This window comes from Oratosquilla oratoria, chromosome 4 (genome assembly GCF_046742065.1).
Source record: "Oratosquilla oratoria isolate Oo_2021 chromosome 4, ASM4674206v1, whole genome shotgun sequence".
Taxonomy (NCBI): Eukaryota; Metazoa; Arthropoda; class Malacostraca; order Stomatopoda; family Squillidae; genus Oratosquilla; species Oratosquilla oratoria.
Window position 1 is genome coordinate 12619019 of NC_134780.1, and position 25000 is coordinate 12644018.

Sequence of the window (25000 nt, forward strand, 5' to 3'; positions counted from 1 at the left end):
GTAGTGTTCTTCAGAACTCTGGTTATTCGGATACAGAGGACTGTAGAAGGGCAAGAAATGCTTCTGACTTCGCCCTCCTTTCCTTTCCCCTCCTCTTCCTTCTCCTCCTGCATCTCCTCTTCTGTTGTGGTTGCGACGGTTGCGTCCAAACTGGTCCGGCTCCTCTCCGTTTGGATCATTCCAGGTCGTCGCAGAGGTCGCCGAGATCTCTGTAGGAGTAAAAAAGAACAGCGATATTAGTGCGGGACTTATACTCGTAAGTCTTCAAGAGATATACTGTATCTGATGACATGACGACCTAAAGGAAGAAGACCTATGGATACGAAGTGATACCCTGAACGCAGAAAATAACAGTGGAAAACACAGAACAATACCGTTGACGCAAAAGACGAACGTAACATTGTTGGGTGATAGCACGAATAGATCCAGGGTAATGATAAAGAAATAAGACACATAAACACACACACACATGGTTCGACGGTACATCGGTACCATTTTCGACCACTAATTCTGCGACCCGAGTTCGAGTCCAGTCAAGGGTTGAAAAAATCAGCATATTTGTACTACGAGCCGGCACTCCGACTCTGGTGAGCAATGAATTGTGTGTGTGAGGTTCTCCATGGTCTTAGATCACATGTTGGACTCGTGACCGACAGCTATTACCCTCCCGGGTGAGAGCTCAGAGCTCATATATGACCGTTCTATGGGTAAGGTTGTGACCTTACACACACGCACACACACACACACACACACACACACACACACACACACACACACACACACACACACACACACACACACACTCACATACGCAAACACACACACACACACACACACACACACACACACACACACACACACACACACACACACACACACACACACACACACACACACACACTCGGTGGTACAGTTGGTAGAGCACTGAACTGGGAAGTAGAAGTGCTCCCAGTACCCAGTTCGAATCCTGCCCAGGGCCGAAATTATTTCGGTATCGCTGTGCCTCGGGTCGTTACTCTGACTCTCGTGGGCGGGGAGTTGGGTGTGTGTGTGTGTGTGCACGGTCATAGCATTACCCATAGATCGGACCTACGAGCTCTGAGCTCTCTTCCAGTAGGGAAATAGCTGTCGATCACGAGTCCAACACGTGATCCAAAGACCAAATGAATACACACACACACACACACACACACACACACACACACGCACACACACACACACACACACACGCACACAAACACACACACACACGCACACAAACACACACACACACACACACACACACACACACACACACACACACACACACACACACACACACACACACACACACACACACACACACACACACACACACACACACACACACACACACACACACACACATTCTTGGCGTAACATAAGATACATCCATGTCATTGAAACGGCACATCACAAACATGGAGACCAAATGCACACGTAGACTTAACGCGTTTAAATAGATTACATTTACATCATTTGGACAAAAGAAAGAAACTAATACTACAGTATACGAACAATGCATATGCACAATGATGATTTATGCGAGCCCCGCATGGGCCCCTAAACTCACTGAGAAATACCTCAATGCCCCTCAGACCATACAAAACAGAGCCCTAAAGACAATTACAGGCTGTACAAATACAACACTTATAGTCCATTTACACCATGAAATAAAAGTCCTCAAAGTCAAGGATCACCTTGACAAGAGAGGCATACAAACACTTCCTGCAGCCTCCACAAACACAGTATACCCACTACACTACATAGCAGAACACCCAAACACGACAAAAAACATCAAAACGGTACCCAAATACCTATATCACACCTAAATACTCTCTTCTCTTCCTCCAGAACCACCAGACATCAGCCTTCGGAAGCATATCCATAGTCATATCACTCATTGCTCTACCAACAAACTGAAAAACAGCACATTGTTGCATGCCAGACCCCCTGATATCCATCTCTCTGAATCCTCTCTCCTCCGTAAGGACATAGTCCACCGGGTCAGACTGCGATGCGACCACCAACCAGCCCTTCTAATATACCAGAAGAGGCTGGATGACAGCATTGCAGATAACTGTCAAGGATGCAGCACTTCATCCCATACTATACAACACATTATGGAAGACTGCATTGTACACAATCGCGCACGCCAACAACACAATATACACTCTATAAAAGATTTTGTGGGAAAAACCCATTCCAGTCGTGGCATTCTTCAAGGAGACGAGACTGCTCAGCCAGACAATCTAGGGAACGACAACAACAACAACAACAACACTGCCAACTGCCTCATAAAGCGCTGAACGAGTCTCAATGTGGACTAGACTTTACTTGGTATACGTATAGAATTGCCTGTTATACTTGATCACACTCTAACTGTTGTGTTGGAGTCTGATTGAAGTAGATAAAATGACCTTCCCCTTTAACTGGCCTAACGGTGTTTTTTTTTTTTTCTTTAGCCAAGAAACACGTGATAAAGATAGCAAATAAACATATAAATAAATAGATAAACGAATGAATATATATATATATACATATATATATATATATATATATATATATATATATATATATAAATATATATATATATATATATGAATGATAAAAAAGGGGGTTTAACTTTCTTAAACTTGGAGCCGACTTGGCTTTTTTTTTCCTCAAAAGTTTGTCATATGTTCAGAAATCCTCATCTCAGCAATTTTCAGTTGGAACTCCCTCTCCTCCTTCTCTCTTTCTCCTCTATCTGTATATTTCTTTTTTTCTTTGAATTTCTCAAACTCCAACTCTCTTATCCTTAATCTAACACTTTTGACTACGCCATGATCATCTGTATACAACTTCTACGATTTGTCGCTAAGAATGTCTTCCATTAACTTCTACACAGTTTTCTTAATTTTAGCTATTTTCTTGTTCGTCTTTACCAGAAAATCATTTACACTCTAAAATATAAGTCATCAACCAGTTATTTTTCTAGGATTAGCCAAACCTATCATAAGCACCACAGCAAATTTGACAACCTCAGATATCGACATTATTCTAAGAGTCGAGTAGTTACCGACAATGATAAAGATTTATTATGTAAAACAAAAACACAACTGTTAGCAAAATTTAGATGGGCCAAAATTAATTTTGTAACGACTTTTCAACTAAGATTAGCTACAATTATATCTAGATGAATAGATTACTGCTACAGAAAAAAATAAACATTATTTATATATAGCTAAAACTGTACCTTTAAGAACTGCATTAAGTCGAAGTTTGGTCAGTCAACCGTGTTGAACTTTTCCCATTTGTTAAACCTTTATCCATGTATTAAAATAAAATGTCAAACTATGGCACACTAAAGGTAGTTACGAGTTTATTTGAACTACATAATAGAGATAAATAGGTCTACATTTGTATATTTATTTAGATTCAACAACAACAATAGCATCTCAAATCAACAACGTGGTAATAAAACGGGTATGCAAATACAGGTAAGTCTACGGGTCAAACTACGACGATTACGTGAACTGTTAAAATCTCTCTTTCTTGCTCTCTTTCTTATAGTCTTTCTCTTTGTGTTTTATCTTTCTCTTTTTCTTTTTCTTTCTCCATCTCTTTATTTCTTTATTCCTCTTGTTTTTTTTCTTTCCCTTTTTTCTCTTTCTCTAACTCATTTTTTTATTCTTTCTCATTTTCTATCCCTATTTCTCTTTTCCTTTCTTTTTTTCCCTTTTTTTTTCTCCTTCTCTCTGTTTGCCTCTACCTCTCTTTTTCGTTTTCTCTTTCCATTTCTCTTTTTCTTTTTTGCTCTTTCTTCCTCTTTCTTCTTCTCTTTTTTACATTATATATTTCCCTTCCTTTGTTCTCTTCGTTTCCTTCAAAGTCTTTTTCTCTTTCTTTTCCTATTTCTCTTCTTCTTCATCTTGTTTTACCTGTTCTTATCTTTTATTCTATCTATCTTTTTCTTCATAATTCTCTCTTTTCTCCATTTCTCCTCCTCCACCTTATTTTTCTTTCTCTTTTCTTTGAATTCTCCTTCTGTTTGTGTTTTATTCTCAGTCCATTTCTTTTCCCCTTCTTATTTATTTATCTTTTTCTAATTATTTTTTATTTCTCTCTTTCTCTTCCTATTCCTTTTACTCTTCCTTTTTCCTTTCTCCTATTTCTATTTTTTCTCATTCTCTATCTCTCTCTCGCCTTCATTTTTCTTTTTCTCATTTTTCTTCACTTTCTCTTTCTCTTATACTTCATCTTCTTCCTTATTTCTATTCCTCCTCTTTCTTCGTTCTTCTTATTCTCTTTTTGTTTTCTCTTTCTCTTTTCTGTTTCTCTTTGCCATTCTCTTTCTCTATCTACTTTTGTTTCTCTTACTATTTCTCATTCACTTTTTCTTTCTATTTTTCTTTTTCTTTTTTCTTTCACTTTATATTTCTCTTTTTGTCATTCTTTCTTTTTTCCCCTTTTCTTTTTCTCTTTTTGTATTTTTCATTCACTTTCTCTTCTCTTCTTTTTTCTTTTCTCATTCTCTTTCTCTTTTTCTTTCTCCTTCTCTTTCTCTTTCTTTCTCTTTCTTATTGTCTTTCTTTTTTTCATTCACTTTATATCTCTTTTTGTCATTCTTTTTATTTCATTTTCCTTTCTCTTTCAGTTTTTATTTCTCTTCTTGTTTCTTTCTCTGTATATTTCTCTTTCCTTTCCTCTCTCCCTTTCTTTCTTTCCCTTCTTTCTTTTTCTTTCCCTTAATATTTCTCTTTCACTTTCTTTTCCTCTTCATATCATTCATTCTTGTTCTCTTTCTTATTTCTTTTTTCTCTTTTGAGGTTGTACTTTTTTTTTAGGAACTTTAAACATTTTTTCCTAATCTCTGCTTCAAGCTGCTCAATTCTGGAAGTTTGTCGCTTGACTTGAATAATCTGATGCTCAGTCTGTTCTTATGTTCCTCAAGCTACAGCCACTGAAATTTGATCTTCAATAATTTCTCCTTGATTGATACATACATACATACATATACCAAAGGCTTTTTCCCCCTACATGTGGATAGCCAAAAAGAAAAAGGCATAGAAACCACTCCCACCTATTCCATTTCCAATATGTTCCACTCCCCTCCACCCTCCTCCCTCCCTCTTATCTTGGCACCTCCTCCCTCCCTCTTATCTTGGCACCTCTTGATAAATTTGCAAAAAGTAACTTTTACCTTTTTTAGCTACTGCATTAGTCTTTCCTTTTTGGAAATCCGGGTTTCAGGTGATAGGACTTCTCTCACCATTGCCTGTTGAACAAGAGATCCTGCTCCATAGCATACTGTCCTTCCAGCTGTTCCTTATATATATGTATATATATATATATATATATATATATATATATATATATATATATATGTGTGTGTGTGTGTGTGTGTGTGTGTGTGTGTGTGTGTGTGTGTGTGTGTGTGTGTGTGTGTGTGTGTGTGTGTGTGTGTGTGTGTGTGTACTTAGGCAGGAAGCTCTCCCTCTGGCAAGAAATGTTGTATATAATAGCATGATGACAACTCACAATTTTCTTGTTAACTTGTTCAAAACTGCGAACAAGGCGACGTATTTCAAGAGGTAATCTATGTAGAAGATCAGCAAAGGACATTTCAACACTGAAGCACGATAGTCAAACTAGTAGATATTTCGGTATCAACGTTTCGGAAAGAGTACAGATGGTGCCTTTGCCTTCTTGGATGTCCTCCTAAAAGTCGAGGAGGACACAATTTCTACTTCGGTCAATGTCAAATCCACTAACGCTGGCCATTGTTTGAATGGTCAAAGCGAATGCCCTGACCGATTTAAAGAGACTACTATCGCGGCTTTCGTCAGGAGAGCTCTGTCCCACTGCAGCGAGTGGAAAAACGTCCACAGAGAAATAGACCGGGTATCCCAAATGCTTGTAGACAATGGATACCCACACCACATCGTTTCCAATGTGGTCAAACGCACTATAGATAAGTGGTATAACCAGAAAAACAACGCCTTACTGATCATCCCGCCTAGCAACAAAATAAATTTATATTATAAGTCTCAGATGTCAACCTCGTATAAGACCGAGGAACGCATTATCAAGGACATCATTAAAAGAAATGTCAAACCTATTAACGAGAGCGATAGGTTAAATCTGGTCATTTTCTACAAAAACAAGAGGATTAGTAACCTGATCATGAAAAATAACACCACTCCTGAACGCCCTCTCCTTCAACGTAGTCATGCCGTATACAAATTTGTATGCCAACATGAGGACTGTGGGCCTCATGCGTCGTATATTGGTATGACTACTACTAAAGTATCGAGAAGGCTTACTCTTCATTTATCTGCAGGCGCCATCAAAAACCATTACAGAAACCACCACCAACTACGACTCACAAGAGAAGACCTCGTAAAGGGCACTTCCATTATTGCCACGGAAAAAGACCAAAGAAGACTTGCGATTCTCGAAGCGTTGCATATCAAACACAGCAACCCCGACATGAATAAGCAGCTTCAAGATCTCCAAATTCTCCCTTCTTCTAAAGCCATGATCGCACATTTCCATGTTGATGATGTCTACTCTTCCACCCCACAGCGCGGTGACCAATTGACCACCCCATGGCGTGGGTGATCATTTGTCATTGCTGGGGGGTTTTGTCCTTTTGTCGACCTCTCGAGGTTCGTGCTTATTTCATATTATTTGTTTGTTTGTGACCTTTCCTTAGCTCATTCTATGTAACACTATTTCTGTATATTTACGCATTAACTATTGTATGTATTAATTCTGCCTTGAGAATGAAGTTGTGTAACTTCGAAACGTTGGTACCGAAATATCTACTAGTTTGACTATCCTGCCTCAGTGTTGAAATGTCCTTTGCTGATCCTCTACATAGATTGCCTTTTGAAAAACGTCGCCTTGTTCGTAGTATTGAACAAGTTAACAAGAAAATTGTGAGTTGTCATCATGCTATTATATACAACATTTCTTGCCAGAAGGAGAACCTCCTGCCTAAGTATACGCATTTTCGCCTTCATGATGTGGCAGCACAGAATTCACGCTTCACCAAGGAGTACCGCCGGAAGTTAGTGGATCTTCAATTGAAGAATAAGAAAGAGGAACTTCAACGCCTTCGCCATGAAGCTGACCGCCTTGACTCTCTTTGGATCAGCCATGAAATTGAGCGCAGCCTGCGCCATGCAATGAACGAGACCCTTGCCAACCTTGTACGACAGCATTCCTCCGCTGTACTCAGGCGTACCCTACGTAAACCTGTTGCTCTCAACCACGGGAATCTGTTATTACCACAGCCCAAAGAAGGATTCGTTAACCTCAGTAACGTTAAGCTTACAGCTAACCAAGTAGAACTATTGAACCTAGCACTTAATTGTCATGTGCTCTCCCCACCTAAATCTTTCCAGAAGAGACTAGAGCTCAAAGTCCTCCTCGACATTACAAGCTGACTCTTAGCTGAATCTAGTAAACGCAGTGGCTCATACTGCAGTAAGCTCCTATCTAAAGAATTAATGAATGCTGCAAGAGACTTAAGAAACAACCAGGACATTACGATTAGGCGTGCTGATAGGTATGTCCCATTTGTTATTTTACCAACGGAAGACTACCTAGCCAAAATTGATCATATTCTCCAAGACGAGTCCAAATTTATACGCATTACACGGAATCCGGTTGAAGACATCGAAAGGAAGGTAAATAAAATTATTGAATCCGTGAATGCAGTAACTGACGATATCAAATTGCAGCTATTAAGTGGAGATTATGACCTAGGATACATGTATGATAATGTTAAAAACCATTACTATAAGATTTAAAGTTGAATGGGAGGTGGATAATAGACTGCCATTATTAGACATCCTAGTAATACGAAATCAAGACCATCTTTCTTTTACAGTGTACAGAAAACCCACACATACGGGGAGCTATGTACACTTTTATAGCCACCATCCGGATGAAATTGAATACAGTGTTGCCTCAGGCCTCTTCTTAAGGGCACTTAGATTATGTAGTCCACATTACTTGGAAATGGAGACCATAACCATTAGAATCAGTTAAAAAGAATAGGGTATCCTGATTGGTTTTCAAATAAAGCCCTAAGTAAAGCCAAAATTAGTCACTATGGATCCACTTCCCATCCCACTAAGAATTTTAACTGGGACAAAAATGGTATCAAACTGCCCTATAGTAAGTCCATAAATGATTGTTCCCAATTTATACCAAAGGAAGACATAAATGTTGTATTTAGTTATCTCAATAACTTGTTTAAGAAAATAGTTAATGTTCATCAAAGACCTATAGAAGAAGTAAATCAAGGCAAAGATTTACACACTAGAATGAAAGAACATAAGAACTCGGATACGCGCAACAAAATTTCGCTGTTTACCAACACATAGACAAAGAAGGCCACTGTATGGACTGGAATAAGGCAAAAATTATTTTCAACTCCAAGCGTAGTTTCAAAAGGAAAATAATAGAATCTTCTATGATTAAACAATTTCCTAATTTTAATATCTCAAGTGGACAATGGTCACCAGACTGTATCACTACCTGGGCAGTCAATAAATTATTACTATCCTGCTCTCGTTCCTTGGAGCGAGAGAGAGATGTGTACGAGCCATGTTGCTGGGGATGTGGACAGTTGAGCCATTACTCTAGTGAGTGCACGCAGATGAGGATCTGCAGAAAGACGGCTTAGGTGGAAAACGATGCCAAGCTGGAGATAGGGGCCCGAATCCAGCCAGAACCCTATAATCTCCACTCCCACTGAGGTGCTGCGCGTCTGCTCCCCCGAGTGTGCAGGTGAAGGGCACCGTGGATGGTGAACCCTGTCGACTCAGCGTGGATTCAGGAACAGGGAAGGCATTCGTGAGGACCGACGTAGTGTGGGGGAGGGGGAGGCAACATCTCCCACTGGCGACACATCGGTTGTGTGGAGTGACTGGTCACTGCCCTGACTTTAAAACACCAATAGAGGCCACAATAGGGGTTGGTAATGAGGAGAGCGAGCTACCTGTGTACGTGGTAGACATCGAAGACCCCTGTCTCTTATGTCTAGACTGCCTGAAGAAGAGAGGTGCGCAGCTGCACTTCCGGGATATGAAGATGAGTGCAAGAGACTCTGAAGTGCCGTTGTTGGAGGACGATGGAAAAGTATTGACAACGGCCACGACATATGTACCCCCCCCCCCCCAATCCGAGACGGGCGTGAGGTTAAAGTTGAGCCGAAGGATGAAAAGAGATAGCGGTTTGGTGGAATCTTCCCCCTCTACCAAAATGCAAGAGGGTTTTACGGTAGGACGCACGTTGGTAAAGCCAGGCGTGGAAGAAGTGACAGTGTTTGTGGCCAACCAGTCAACCTGAAGGGACCCAGTAGGAGAAGATGCTCATCAGTTGTGGCATACCGATCCACCTGCAGGACCTGATAAAGTGGAGCATTGGATGCCTCGACCGTGATTAGTAATGGAAGTTGGCTGCCATGATATGGTCCTACGCGGATGTCTTCTAGGCGGGTAATGCAGATCTGTGGCATACAGCCATGGTGAAGCGCCACATCCGCACGAACGACAGTCCCCATTGAAACACCCACCACGAAGAACAGCACCCGCCAAGAGGCAAGAGATGGAAGTGGTGGTGAACAAGCTCACCATACAGAGATTTGTGGAGAAACTACACGTTAGCTGTGGTCCATGTGAAGAAGAAGGTTCTGCGTCGACTACAGGTTGTTGAACGACTTGACGGTGAAGGACTCTCTCTCGTTATCGCGTATGGACAAATTTAGATTTAAAAAGGAAATAGGCAAGAATTGGTTTACTAATAGGGTGGTTGACGAATGGAATAAACTTAGTAACCATGTAGTAAGCGCTGAAACTATCAGTTGTTTTAAGAAACGATTAGACAACTTTATGGATGGGTATGATAGGTGGTGATGGATACGGAGCTGCCTAGTGTAGGCCTTCTGGTCTCTTGCAGTCTCCTTCGTTCTTATGTTCTTATAGACGACATCATGGACAAACTGGTTGGAGGAAGATGGTTCTCCACTTTAGACCTCAAGTCCGAATACCACCAAATGGAGGTGAGGGAAGAGGAGAGAGAGAAGACGGCATTCTCTTAGAGCAGTTCAGTCATGCAATCGAACTGTGTAACGCTCCTGTGACCTTTATGCGTCTTATGGATGAACTGCAGTGGAGGACAGCACTCGTCTATCTCAACGATGGGATCGTATTCGGGGCTACGTTTGGGGAAAGGTTAGAACGGCTGAGGGAGGTGTTCAAGCGCTTCAGGGAAGTGAACCTGAATCTGAATCCCAAAAAGTGTATGTTGTTCTACCGTGAGGTGCTGTTCCTAGGGCATGTCGTCGGACAAGATGGAGTGAAGTCAGGCCCGGAGAAAGTAGCAGTGGTCAAGAACTGGGCAGTCCCGCAAACGGTAAAGGAGGTAAGGAGTTTCCTTTGCTTCCGTAGGTACTACCGCAGGTTCGTGCAGGGATTCACCACCATTGCTGCTCCACTCCACCAGCTCACTTGTGAGGGAGCAATATTCTGCTGGGTTAAGACATGCCAGACGGCATTCGACGAACTGAAGGAAGCCCTAGTCGACGCACCGGTGCTGCCTTACCCTGATCCCAACCACTCGTGCATCCTCAACTGCAACGCTAATGCGGAGAAGATTGGTACCGTGCTCTCTCAGGAGAAAGATGATCAAGAGAGGGTGGTCGCCTATCACAGCTAGAAGTTCAGGCCCCCCTCCCCCCGAAATTAACTACTGTGTAACCCAGAAGGAACTGTTGACAGGGGTGAGAAGCGTGGACCATTTTCACCCTTAACTATATGGGGCTGAGTTCTTGGTGTGAACCGACCACGCGGCGCGGCGCTGACTGAAGAACCTGAAGAATTCATAGGGGCAACCAGCTCGTTAGATTGGGAGGCTGGAGCAGCATAACTACCGGATGGAATACAGGCCAGGACGGGTTCACAACAATGCCGATGGCCTAAGTCGACGCCCATGTGCTCCGAACTGCGCGCACTGCAGTAGTCTTAACCCCGTGGAAGTATGTAGACGGACGGCTCTGCATGTTGGAAACGTCGACTTTCACCCGCGTTTGAGGAAGGTACAGCGAGAAGACTCGGTTAGACCCGTGGTAGAGTGGCTGAAGACGGGCGAGGGCTGGGCTGTCTGGGAAGAGGTTGCAGCTACCAGTCCCACCACCAAACACTTCTGGGAGCAGTGGAGCACGCTCCGGTTACAGGAGGGCGTGCTAACAAAGTGGATCCAGGCTCATGGTCGGGTCAAGTTCTGGCAAACCATGGTACCGAAGGAACTATGGGAAGAACTCCTTCGCGAAAACCACGGTGGGGTTACAAGTGGCCACTTCGGGAGGAGGAAGACACTGGCCCGAATTCGCCAGCGCTACTACTGGATTGGACTACGCCGTGACGTTGAGGAGTGGTGCCGCATCTGCCACGTCTACTGTAAAACCGTCGCGCCTTAGTCACACCCTAATGCAACTGTATGAAGTAGGAGCGCCGATGAAGAGAGTGGTAGATGACATTGCGGGACTGTTTCCAATCACGGAGAAGGGGGTCCGCTTTCTGGGCGTGGGCGTGGGCTATTGCACAAAGTGGTCAGAGGCATACGCTATTCCCGATAACGAAGCAGTTACGGTGGCAGAGTTGCTGGTGACGGAGTTCTTCAGCCGGTTTGGAGTACAGACTGAATTACATTCGGACCAAGGATGGGAGTTCAAATCCGAGGTCCTCCAAGAGAGTTGCAGACTCCTGGGATTGAAAAGAGAGAGAGAGAGAGGGAGGGAGGGAGAGAGAGAAAGAATCACCCATCTCCGCCCCTCAAAGCGATGGCATGGTGAAGCGTTTCAATTGGACGTTGTTGCAATAGTTGGCTACGTACTGCCAGGAGAGCCAAACTAACTGGGACCAGAAGCTGCCGGCGCTGCTGGTAGAGAGCAGCGTCTCCCTATCGACCTCACCACGGGACGACCACCGGACAAAAAGCTGCCCACTACGACAACGTCCTACACTATCGCGTTGCAGGAGCGCCTAGCTGAGGTGCACCACCAAATGAAAGGATATCTGAAGCTTGCGGGAGAAATGATGAGACGCCATTACGACCAAACCTCGAGGGGCTCAGAGTTGCACAACCCTCAACGGCGTAAAGGGACTTCCTCCAAGCTGCAGAGCCCGTGAAAAGTGCCCTAGTTGGTGAAGGAACAGGTGTCGGCCAGCACCTCTCGGATACGTCGGGGAGCCCACACCCGACCTAAGGTGGTCCATTGCGATAGATTTTGTCAGTACTATGGACGAGGGAACTTTTCTTGGGACGAAAGGGTGAACCTAGTAATCTTTTCTTGAGATGACTTCGGAGTAGCTGGTGTTACCGCCAGACACCAACGGAGATGGAGGAGACGATGTGGGGAATGAGTCAAACAGCGACGTGGAGCTGGGCTTGCCTCCAGACCCTCAGGCCGTCTAGTGTGACGGGTGAGGTGTGAATCAAACGACGAACCAAGTCGGAATGGACTGGACTACCTAAAGAAGACTATCCGCTCGCATGGGACCGGTAGTTGAAGGAGGTGAAGAGATGTCTGTATGAAAATGAAAATATAGTTGTGTATGAAAGAGGTCTATTGCTACCGGGCGCTCTTTAGGGGTATTTATTGCGTAATACCGTAGCTCAGGAGGCACATGCAAGAGACTTGGAGTTGGAGGTTGACATCAATATCTGTGAGAGTTTACACACGTAAAGCTCAGTCTGGAGCTCGGTCAACTAATCAGAAGCTCGCTCATGGATTGTGTGAATTTTCGAGTTTCTAGTGAGTAGCGTCTCACGTGAGACGAACGCTACTTCCACGTGCGCAAAGAATTTCTACTCGAGCAGAGAGCTGCTTGGCTGACTGCAGTGTAGGCCCGTGCTGAGGGATGATTGACTGCTGCAGTACGGGCCCGTGCTGATGCTTTACAGTACTCTTCCCTCAAAAGAGATGTTGACGTGATCGAGCAAGCGGGCGGTCTGCCCTTGAGAGCTGAACCGGAGAAGGATCGTCGTTTTGGAGGTATGTTGTTTTCAGGCGATATGTCAACACCCTGTCGCCCGCGCTCTCAATTCTCAAGATGAACGGCATGTCCTCCCTTTGAATCACTTCAAAGGGGCCTGAGTAAGGCTTGGTGAGCGGTGGCGCGTTGGGGTCATTCCTGAGGATAACATATCTTGAAGAGTTTAGGTTTTTGTGGACGCACCAGCTATTTGCTGGCTTGTACGTCTGTCGGCAAGGGGCGAGCTTTCACATAATTCGCTTGAGCCGCATAATGTCTACTTGGGAGGGCACGTCGGGGGAAAATTCGCCTGGAATGACAAGAGGGTTACCATATACCAATTCGGCAGGTGAAGTGTCGAGGCCGCCCTTTGGTGCGGCCCATAGGCCGAGGAGGACCTAGGGAAGTGCATCGGGACATCAGAGCTACTTGTAGCGTTCTGTGCAGCCGCTTCACCATACCGTTGGCTTCGGGGTTGTAAGATGTTGCATGGTGGATGGTGATACCTAACAGCGGCCTTAGGGACATCCATAGTTGCGATGTGAATGGGGTGCCACGATCTGAGGTGATGTGATCCGGCTAACATAATTTGGCGATCCAACCTGACACAAGGGCGGTGGCACAAGAGAAGCCGGTAACATTACCCATGGGGGATAACTTCTGGCCAACGCGTTGAACGGTCGATCACCGTGAACAGGTAGCGGTGGCCTCTGCCGTCTCTTCTGCTGCCTTCCCAAAAGTTTTCAAAATCTCTTCCAGGCACACAACTTGGCCAAAGTGTCTTCCAAATCAACTGTAGTGTGTATCAAGAAACCTCACTCCATGGCTTGGCAATGAGGTTTATGCAATGGAAGATATGGAAGTGGTCCTTCCAAAACTGTCTCAAGGTTAAGTCCGTGTCACTGGTAACTTGGAAACACCTTGCCAAAAGATGCTTAGTGTATAACTTCTTGAAGTTGCAGATCCCTTGCTGGTCCATTGGCTGTAGTAGAGTTGTGTTGGGTGGTAAGAATTTAATTTTGATAATATTTAGAGCAGCATGTAGGTCATCTTTCAAAGTTGGAGGATATGCAGGAGCATTATCCATGATATAGATAAATAGATAAATAAATAAATAATAAATAAATAAATAAATAGATAAATAAGAATAAATAAATAAATGAATAAATAAATAAATATATAAATAAATATATGAATAAATAAATAAATAAATAGATACAATAAAATACGATAGTGACAGCTTTTTCTCCTGAAGATATTTTTTCACTGCTGGGGCAAACACATCTGTCAACCATTCACATGTTTCCCGCCTGCATATATGTATGTATGTGCATGTATGTACTTATGTACGTTTGTATGTATGCATGTATGTATGTATGTATATGTATGTATGTGTATGTATATGTATGTATGTATGTATTTACCTAGTTGTACCTGTTTGTATTATACGGGAAGGGAGCTATGTTCGTGGTGAGCCGTCTTTGTATCTCTCAGCATCAATTTTTTTCTTAAAATCTTGAATAGTGTTTGCACACACTGTTTCTTTGTCTAATTTGTTCCAAGTATCTATCACTCTGTGTGGGAAGCTATTTTTTCAGATCTCTTCTGTAATTATTATTATTTTTTTTAGTTTCTTTTTGTGTCCTCTTGTTTTTCCATTGTCCCATTTCAATAAGTCATTCTTATCTAAGATTTCCATTCCCTTCATAATTCTATAGATAGTAAGTCTCCTCTTTCCCTTCTTTGTTCCAGAGTTGGTAATTCTAATTTGGACAGTCTTTGTTCACATGTCATTTTGGAAAGAGTTGTGCCAGTTTTGTTGCTCTTTGTATTCTTTCTAACTTCTTTATATTCGTTTTGGTACTGGGTGTCCGTAGTGTTGCTGCATACTCGAGTTTTGGTCTTATTAGTGTAGTTATTTTTTTTTCTTTTATCATTTTCTCGTTCAAATAGGCAAATGCCACTTTTATTGACCTCAATGAATTATAGGTTTCTCCGACTATTTTATTAATATGCTTATCCGGTGTCACGTCTTTGCTGATCATCACTCCAAAGTCTTTTTCCGAGTTTACTTTTTTTACCTCTTCTTCACCATTTTTATAATCTCTCTATATTCTATTTTTACTTTTTCCAAATTCCATTATACTACATTTCTTGATATTGAATTTCACTTCCCACTTTTGAGTCCATTTCCAGATCTTGTCCAAGTCTTGTTGTAATGAGTTGCAATCCTCCTCCGTTTTTACTTTCTTTAGTATTTTTGTGTCGTCTGCAAAGAAATTCACATAACACTCTACTCCTTCGTCCATGTCATTTGTGTATGTAGCAAACATGATCGGAGCCAGTACTGATCCCTGTGAGACACCACTTTTCATTTCTTCCCAATTTGAGAATTTATCTCTAATTACTATTCACATTTTCCTCCCAGTCAGGAAGTCGTTCATCCATTCGAATAATTTTCCTCTGATGCCACCTATTGATCCTATCTTCCTTATTAGTTTATTGTGTGGTACCTTGTCAAATGCCTTTTGTAGTTCCAGAAAGGCACAGTCTGCCCAACCATCTCTCTCTTGTATTATGTCTATTAATCTTGAGTAGAAGCAGATCAAGTTTGTTGTATGTATGTGTATATGTATGTATGTATGTATGTATGTATGTATGTATGTATGTATGTATGTATGTATTGTACGCATCACTAGACCCGGTGTATTAGTTTTTTTTCCGACGTTTGGCCTTAGTCCTTGGACCGACATCAGTTACATACACAAGTTGCATATATATTGCTTACAGCTGTACCTGGAACAATAACTGCACGTTCGAGGTGTGCCGTGTTCCTTCCATGCCACGTGCCTATTAACATAATCAAATACATGAAATATCTATAAATGTATAATTGTATATAGGCTACATCTGTACTTCCAATACATTCTCTAGAATTGTGCAAATTTCTTTTGTTTACTGTAGTCTTTTGTAATACGCATATCACATGATGTTTGTGATAAGCTTTTATGACCTTCATTCACTCTGTTGAACTTAAAAGATACCTAGAATATGTAATTTCATTCCTTGTAGCAAATATTGTGACTGGATCAGCTGCAAAATCAGATCCCTGTGGCAGCCGCAGCAGCAGCCGCAGCCACAGCAGATGGGGCAGCAGTAGGGCTAGAAAATCAATGAACGGATCCCACTGCTGGCCCGAAAGAATTCCGGATTTTGCTCCCTTCCCTCTCCGTTTTCTTTTCTCTCTCTCATCCCTCTGGTTTCTGATTACTGATAGATAAAACCAGAACACAGACATAATGAATTAATTATACATGTTACAAGGAAAAGGTATTAACGGTGACCACTACAAAATCTTTTCTGATTAAAGCCTTATGATTTAATGTGTTATTGTGTATTCTACTCGAATAGTTTGAAATGTATAAGATTATACTGTTCAACTCTGCAACCTCCTTTATCTAAATAATTTGTTTAGCAATGTCCTACAAGGCCACCAATCTTAAATTGTTCGATACAACAATGTATCCTGTTCTACATCTTTCACTACTCGTTAGACGATTTTCATCTATAAAAGGACTATATATTATAAAAATATTACTTAAAGGTCTATTTTATTTTATGGCTCCCATGGTTCATAGTCTTTTGTAACTCTTTTTTTTCACAGGTATTTCAGAGCGACAAAAAGACATAATCGGCAAGGAAGGGGGGATTTAGTGTGTGTATATATTAAAGATATACAAAACTAAAATGCCAACATATCAAAAAAGAATGAAAATAGTTTTACACTAAAAACTAAAGTAATAAGAAATAATGGCTTAAATGTATCAAGACGTAGATTTGACCTAGAATTAGGTGGATTTATTTATTTATTTATTTATTTATTTATTACCGTCGCGTTGCCAATAAATGGAATAAGCTTCCTGTCGAGGAAACTGAATGTATTACGCAAAAAAAAAAAAAAAAAAAAATGGGAACAATACTCAAAAAACCACCTAAAAGCAATCAAACCCCACATACCTTACCACATACGTAACTACATACACAGCCCACATACGTAACTAATGTTTTAAAACGGTACTAACACTTAAGAACAGGACATCCTTGCCTCTCACATGGCCACATAGGAGGAAATTGCCTTCCTTCTTGCCAGTACATAGCTCCCCCCACAGTACAACACATACTATTAAAATGTTTAGTTTACGCAATACTCCGGAACACCTTATTTCCTTTTTGCATTTCTCCTTTCTACCTTTGACAAACTAGATGAATATAAACATAAATACATATACCAACGGCTTCTTCTCCCTTACAAGGGAGGTAGCGAAAGTCAATGGCATAGATCCACTCCCACACATTTCATCTCCACATACTCCACTCCCACTCACCACCCCTCCCTCCCTCTTTTCTTGGCGCCTCGTGGATGACTGGTCATCCCTGAATCCCGTCCACTGCCCTGGGTCGGAAGCAATTTAGCAAGACACAGCACATCCACAGCAAGACCGCTTTATTTAATAGGCGACCTCACCCCCCACCCCCTTCTCCGTCTCCTCATGCAGAAAAAGAGAAGACTGGGAGAAATCCCTTCGGGCTGAGTCAAAATATCATTCACACACACTCTCTCACCCCTTCCATCCCCCGCCCATTCCCTTTCATGCATCACAGCATCATTCATACAACCATTCTCCACTCATTCCTATCTTCTCTCTTCTCCCTTTTTTCCTCAACACACATTCCCCTCTTTCCCAATGCCCCTTTTTGATGAATATGTGAAATACAAAGTAAGATACGATGGCAGTGGACGATTGCCCACAAGAATATAAGCGTTAATGAACCACAAACCGTAACAACAACAACAAAACCACATAAAACTAATACTAATTACGACTACAAGTTATTTAGAAACAAAATAACCAAAATGTAGAATAAAAATTATCTTGGTATAATTAGAGGCAACAAACTTAAAAATGTATTGGCATTATAACACTGTTCAGACAAAGCAAACAGGATACTGGGATTGGAATCGCGATCTTTTGACCTCCAAATTTCAGCTTTAATCATCCAATTATATAGATCAGTGGTTTAGAAGCAGAAAGTAATAATTACGTCAATCGCGTCCTCGATTCATAGAATAAGCTTCCGTTTAACACACTTGAATGTAATATTAAATCAATTCTTCAAAGTTCAGTGGATGATGACCTAAACATTTTTTTAATACGATTTCGTTATCGACAGGCTTCCTGCCGGCATAATTCATCATAATGATTTATTGCGCGTGTGTGCGCGCGTCTGTGTTTGTGACTGTGTGTGTGTATGTGTGCGTTCCTGTGTGGTGCGTGTCTATGTGCATGATTGTGTGTGTGTGTGTGTGTGTGTGTGTGTGTGTGTGTGTGTGTGTGTGTGTGTGTGTGTGTGTGTGTGTGTGTGTGTGTGTGTTTGTGTGTGTGTATGTGTGTGTGTGTGTGTGCGTGTGCGCGTGTCTATGTGTGTGACTGTGTATGTGTGTGTATGTGTGTGTGTATGTGTATGTGTGTGTGCGTGTGTGCGTGTCTATGTGTGTGACTGTGTATGTGTGTGTATGTGTGTGTGTATGTGTATGTGTGTGTGCGTGTGTATGCGTGTGTGTGCATGTGTGTGTGTATATGTGTGTTTGTGTGTGTGCGCGCGTGTGTATGTGTATGTGTGTGTGTGTGTTTGCGTGCGTGCGTGTGTGTGTGTGTGTGTGTGTGTGTGTGTGTGTGTGTGTGTGTGTGTGTGTGTGTGTGTGCGCGCGCGCACTCGCGTGTGTAAATTTTCGTGCGCATGTGTTTATCTAGTTATATTTACCTAATTACAGTACACAGGAAAGGAGCAAAGCTCGTGGGGTTCTGGCTGTGGGTGTTTGTGTGCGTACGTGTGCCAGCATGTGTATGCGTGTGTGTGTGTGTGTGTGTGTGTGTGTGTGTGTGTGTGTGTGTGTGTGTGTGTGTGTGTGTGTGTGTGTGTGTGTGTGTGTGTGTGTGTGTGTGTGCTTATGTGTGTGTTTAATTATATTGACCTAATTATAATTTACAAAAACGAAGATATGCTTGTCGGATGCTGTCTCTGTCTCCTTTTGTCAGGCATAGGTTTTTCATATATCTCTTCTTACATGAAGTGAAATCACAGGCTTATGTTCATAGCAAAGTGTTCGACAAGGTGCCACACCAGAGACTACTAAATAAAATCAAAGCCCATGGCATGGGAGGAAAAGTGTTAGAATGGATTAGAGCTTGGATTGTTAACAGAAAACAGCGGGTCACCATAAATGGAGTAAGATCTAGGTGGGGCAATGTTACTAGTGGGGTTCCCTAGGGCTCGGTTTTGGGTCCCTTGTTGTTCATTATGTACACAAACGACTTAGACGATGGAATAAATAGTGATGCTAGTAAGTTCGCAGATGACACTAAAATAGGACGCCTAATTAGGTCAGGAGACGACGCAGAGATTCTGCAGGATGACCTTAACAAATTGTTCACATGGTCGGTGAAATGGCAAATGACCTTCAATTTCTCTAAGTATAGCATGTTAAACGTAGGGCTACACAACCCCGAAAATAGATACTGCTTAGATAACACGTTTTTCGAGTAAACTGAGTGTGAGAGAGACTTGGAAGTTCTAGTGAGTCCGGAACTTAAAGCTACGAAACAGTGCATTAGCGCCAGGAATAAAGCTAACAGAGCATTAGGTTTCATTTCTAGGACGGTAACGAATAGGAGTGCAGAGGTAATTATCAAACTCTATCTAGCGATAGTTAGACCCATCCTTGTCTATGCGGTACAGTTTTGGTCTCCGTCCTATAGAATGGACATAAATTCACTAGAATTAGTACAGAGAAGAAGGACCAAAATGATACATGGACTCAGAAATTTGCCTTACGAAGAGAGGCTTAGGCACCTTAACTTACACTCTCTGGAAAGACGCAGAATGCAGGGTGATCTAATAGAGGTGTTCAAGTGGATCAAAGGCTTTAACAATGGTGATGCAAACAAGGTCATCATATTAAAACAACAGGGCAGGACTCGCAGTAATGGATTTAAACTGGACAAATTTAGATTTGAGAAGGAAGTAGGCAAGAATTGGTTTACTAATAGGGTGGTCAACGAATGGAATAGACTTAGTAACCATGTAGTGAGCGCTGAAACTATTAGTTGTTTTAAGAAACTATTGACAACTTTATGGATGGGAATGACAGGTGGTGATGGATATGAAGCTGCCTTGTGTAGACCTTATGGTCTCTTGCAGTCTCCTTCATTCTTATGTTCTTATGTTATGTTCTTATGGCAACCATACTGGACATAAATGATGGGGATGGGCTTGCAACCACCTGTCTCCATCAAACTTAAATCCGGTGTACGGGGTCTGGGGTATTGCAAATGAAGTACTTCCGGTGGGCTCACCGTGTGGACGCCTGGAACATCCTTTCTCTCTCCCAGGACGACCGACTACCATTTTTATCGGCGGAGCTCAGGAAGCTTAAATTGGACAAAGTAGTTCCCTCAGGGGTGAGAAGACCATGAAGTGGCAAGATCAGTAGTGAGGTTTACACCTACCTCTGGTCGGGCAGAACCGATGGGACCCACCTAGCATATCTAACCGACTACAATATGCTATTATAAATATTACTCCGGTTGATGAGCGTATGATACTGGTGGGATTGGTCTTCATCTCTCTTATATATGCTCCTAATGATGCATATAACCTTGAAGAAAAGCTGTTCTATGACAAGCTTGAGTCTATAGTTGACCAGTGCCCACCACGAGACATTTATTATTTTCAGCGACTTCAGTGCTGTTACTGGCACCAACAGAGCTCTGTGAAGAATGTTTTGGGCCCCATGGTTCTGGACCCAGGAACATCAAAAGTTCTCTCCTTCTGAACTTTGCTAAGTCCAGAAGGTTGAGGATTGGCTGTTCTTGGTTCCAGAGATGAGAGCCATACCAATGAACATGGTATAGTAATGACGGAGGAGTGTCTAAGGAGATCGATTACATACTTGTTAGCACTCGTTGGGAGATCCTACAGAACTGCAGTGTTTATCGAAATGGTGAATTCCTTAGAACCGTTCAAAGACTTGTGGCTGCAACATTGAAACTGCGAATCAAACCCAGGAGAATCCTGAGATGTAACGCACCTAGGTTTCATCTGGAGAGAATCAAGGATAATGCGTGTGCCCAGGAGTATGTGGTAGCAATCTCTAATCGGTTTCAAGTACTTGGCTCACTTGAGGACCCTGAAAATATATGGAACATTTTTAAAAGTGAAAATCTGAAAACTGCCGAGGAATGTTAAAGAGCATCTAAGGTCGAGAGGCGGTGTGGCGTCGCGGTAGACACTGGAGAGTATGAAGTTAGGCCGTGCTGATAGAATGGCCGGGTGTCTAGACCAATATAGTACTCAGAAATGGCGGACTAGAGCTCGCATGAGAATGGATAAGGAGAGGTACGTCAGGGGGATCGCTGAGGATGTCGAAGGACAATTTAGTGCAAATGACCTCAGGTCTATTTACCGAGCCGTGAAAAAAAAAAATCTTCTCCGAATTTGTGATCCAGACGAGCATAATCCGAACAGCTGATGGCGGACTAGTGTCATGTATGGAGAAATGTAGACCCTTTGCCAAGTACTTTAAACAGTTACTCATGGGTGACCCTCCAAGCGGACAGCTTCCCCTCAATGGTGTTCCTGATCCACCGATAGATGAATCTCCGCCCTCTCTGACAGAGGTCAAAGAGGATGTGAGTAAGCTGAAGAGTGGAAAGGCAGCTGGAATCTGCAACATCAGTGCAGAATTGCTGAAAGCTAGAAGTGAAACCACGATTCACGGGTTTCTTACAGTACTGTCTGCTGTGTGGCAGTCCGGTATCATTCCCTCTAACTAGAAAAAGGGTCTGGCCGTCCCTGTCTGGAATGGAAAGGGGACCAATAGGATTGGAACAACTACCATGGTATTACACTGCTCAGTGCGCCATCTCTAATCTATTGCTGACAAGGTTTCGTTTACATCTTCCAAATTTTCAGAGGCTTGAACAATCTAAGTTATAAGTTCACGTCAGGTAAGACAACAATTGATCGGATCCTAGCGCATATATTCTTGTGGAGCACCGACGTGAGTTTCAGTAGATGTTTCTTAAAGCCTGTTGATCTCAAGAAGGAGTTTGACTCGGTGTTCTGGAATCTGGGGATCCGTAGGATTTCCCCAAGGATCTTTTATTTGATATCTGACTTATGCTTTGGGGCTGAGAGTGCTGCAAAGTATGGAGAAGGCGTGTCTATCTTCTTCCCTGTTAATTCAGGAGTTAGGCAAGGGCGTGTTCTCTCCACAACACATTTCAACACCTACATGGACTGGCTATTGGACAAAGTTGTTGATCAATGTCGTTGTGGAGCATTTATTGGCAACACCAAGGTCACTGACCTTGTATTTGCTGATGATACTGTTCTTCTTGCGGAATTATTGGAGGTCCTGGCTGCAGCCCACGAGTCACTCTATAAGGAGGCGATACTACTTGTAGCTTGTTCGGAGAGACCGTCGGGACTGACGCCGGCGTGTGAGTGAAGCAACATGATCCATGGTGTATGCCCCCAATTGAGGATGAATACATAGCACTGAAATATATATTTTCGCATTGTTCTAGTTGTACAATGGCCTGGGTCTTTTTGTAACCAATGCAGATTACTCTAAACCTAACGTGGGCTTTTGTCACAACGGAAAAATAAACGTTACTACGTCCAAAGATATGAGGACTACCATAAGGACCTACGTCAGAGGGGATCTGCATTTGTATGCATATATTCTCTCTCTCTCTCTCTCTCTCTCTCTCTCTCTCTCTCTCTCTATATATATATATATATATATATATATATATATATATATATATATATAAATATATATATATATATATATATATATATAAGACTTATTGACCCACTGTCGGAGAATGAGTTATGTCATTCTGTATATTTCGACCACTATCTGTGGTCCTCTTCTGCTGAAGAGGACCATAGATAGTGGTCGAATTATACAGAATTTCTGTCCATCTTATCTCATTTTCCGACAGTGGGTCAATAAGTCTTATTGTACAAATGTGCTATTACATTAAAGCTTCCGAGGATATATATATATATGTGTGTGTGTGTGTGTGTGTGTGTGTGTGTGTGTGTGTGTGTGTGTATGTATGTATGCATGTATGTATATCGGTAAGCGTGATAAAAGGGTCTGAATTCATTGTTTTTCTCCAGGTACTTTCTTTATCTCTCAAGATCATCTTAATTTCTTTTGGGGGCGTTGCGATGACATTTCTGTGATTAGTCATCTGAGCAGATCCAGATTTTAGTTCTCCTAAGCCTTCTTTAGTGTCTTACTAAAGTGACTAACTACTATGTGGTAGTTAAAAAAATAATGGCTCCTCACGGGGTTGGTCCACTTACAACACCAACCCCACTCTTACTACTACAAAATATAACATCACCGAAAATGCTCAGAAGAGCCTAAATTCGGATCTGTATGCACCTTTCCAAGAAAGATGGCCGCTGTCTCGTTTTCAATCCTGTGACGTCATACTGGGAACTATACCCTATGCACTGAGATCTGGCCGTTAGGGCGGACCACTGGGAGTTCCCCTGTGGTGCCACATATAATTATTTTATAGTTTTATTTTATTATATAATTCTATTCTATAATTTTATAATGTTGCCTCATATGATTATATTATAATTTTTTGTCACACACCACCACTGAGATAAAAATCAAAGCAATGTTTTCTATACAAAGGTTTCGTTTCTTTAAGTGTAGATATGGCATATGTGCATGCGAGAGCGACGTTGCCACTACATCTAATCTCTGGCCCCGCCCCCCTCACACTGCATTCAGAAAACATTGCATCCACACGCACGTTTTCGCCATGGATGCCCATATGTGGCAACACCGGGAAATATCCTAGCCACGCCTTAATGGCCAATTCTCCTTGCGCTGACTATAGCACTGTCTCTGCATTTGTTTGCTTTGACATTCTAGTAAATAAACGAAGTTTGTTCCGATGACTATCGGTCTTAGAAAGCCCAAGCACCCACTTAGTTCGAGATAAAGTCTTCACGGAAGGGAACTGATGCATGACACCGGTGTGTAATCGTTTGAACAGCGGGAGTGACCATATTTGAGTCCTGAGAGGTCTGTAAATAGACTAATAACGGCAGTCCTCAGTGGGTGGGGCATTTCCACGTGTTAAGGCACGTTGCATGCACATGGGTCTTGCCTTTATGCCAGGTGTCATAGTGAACAAAGCCCCAAAGTGGTTGTGTCAACGTTTGACGTAATAAGCTTCAATAACTCATAATGATTTCCTTTTTTCTGTAGTAGACTAATCAGTGAGAAATAAGACGTTCTTCTTCGGGGATTCTCTGACTACTCCAAAACTTTAAAACCTTAGCCATTGATCTCTGAGAAAATCATGCAACACCTTACAGCAGGGTATTGTAATCAGTATACCAAAAACAATATATTCAGTGATAGAAAAATATACATATTTTGGGTTATAACCTATGCAATGATTATGCATACTAATTAGGTTTTGTCAAAGACTGTAACAGGTTTAATGTGCTGGGTAACAAAACAAAAATATTAGAAAACCATTGCCCTAGGTGGAAGGCTGAACAGCTTTTACCGAACCGCTTTACCAACCATACCACATACAATAGCACCAGAGAGAACACCAAATAAAGCACTGCCTATATAGCTTAATCGTAGGCTAATGCACGTTGGTGGAGCGCCTGAGCGTATAATGTATGCGGGCGTGTGTGCAGTGCATATGTAGTGTGTTAAGTACAGTCACCTCTCCCCTCTCCAGTTGATGCTGTTTTAATATAATTGCAATCATTTAATACTATGTATATCTGGCGTTGGTGAACACCAAACTGCTGTAATATCATGATATCGT

General features: G+C 42.2%; 1 protein-coding gene across 3 annotated transcripts in view; it reads right to left on the reverse strand.

Moving 5' to 3' along the window:
- Nucleotides 1-25000, reverse strand: part of LOC143024617 (uncharacterized) — a 135630-nt gene that overhangs the window by 64182 nt on the left and 46448 nt on the right. For all 3 annotated transcript variants that reach the window (XM_076183486.1, XM_076183484.1, XM_076183485.1), the window contains exon 3: nt 1-209. This exon is cut by the window's left edge and continues 441 nt beyond it. In XM_076183486.1, the coding sequence (XP_076039601.1) occupies nt 1-209 (209 nt within the window). The remainder of the gene's footprint in view (nt 210-25000) is intronic.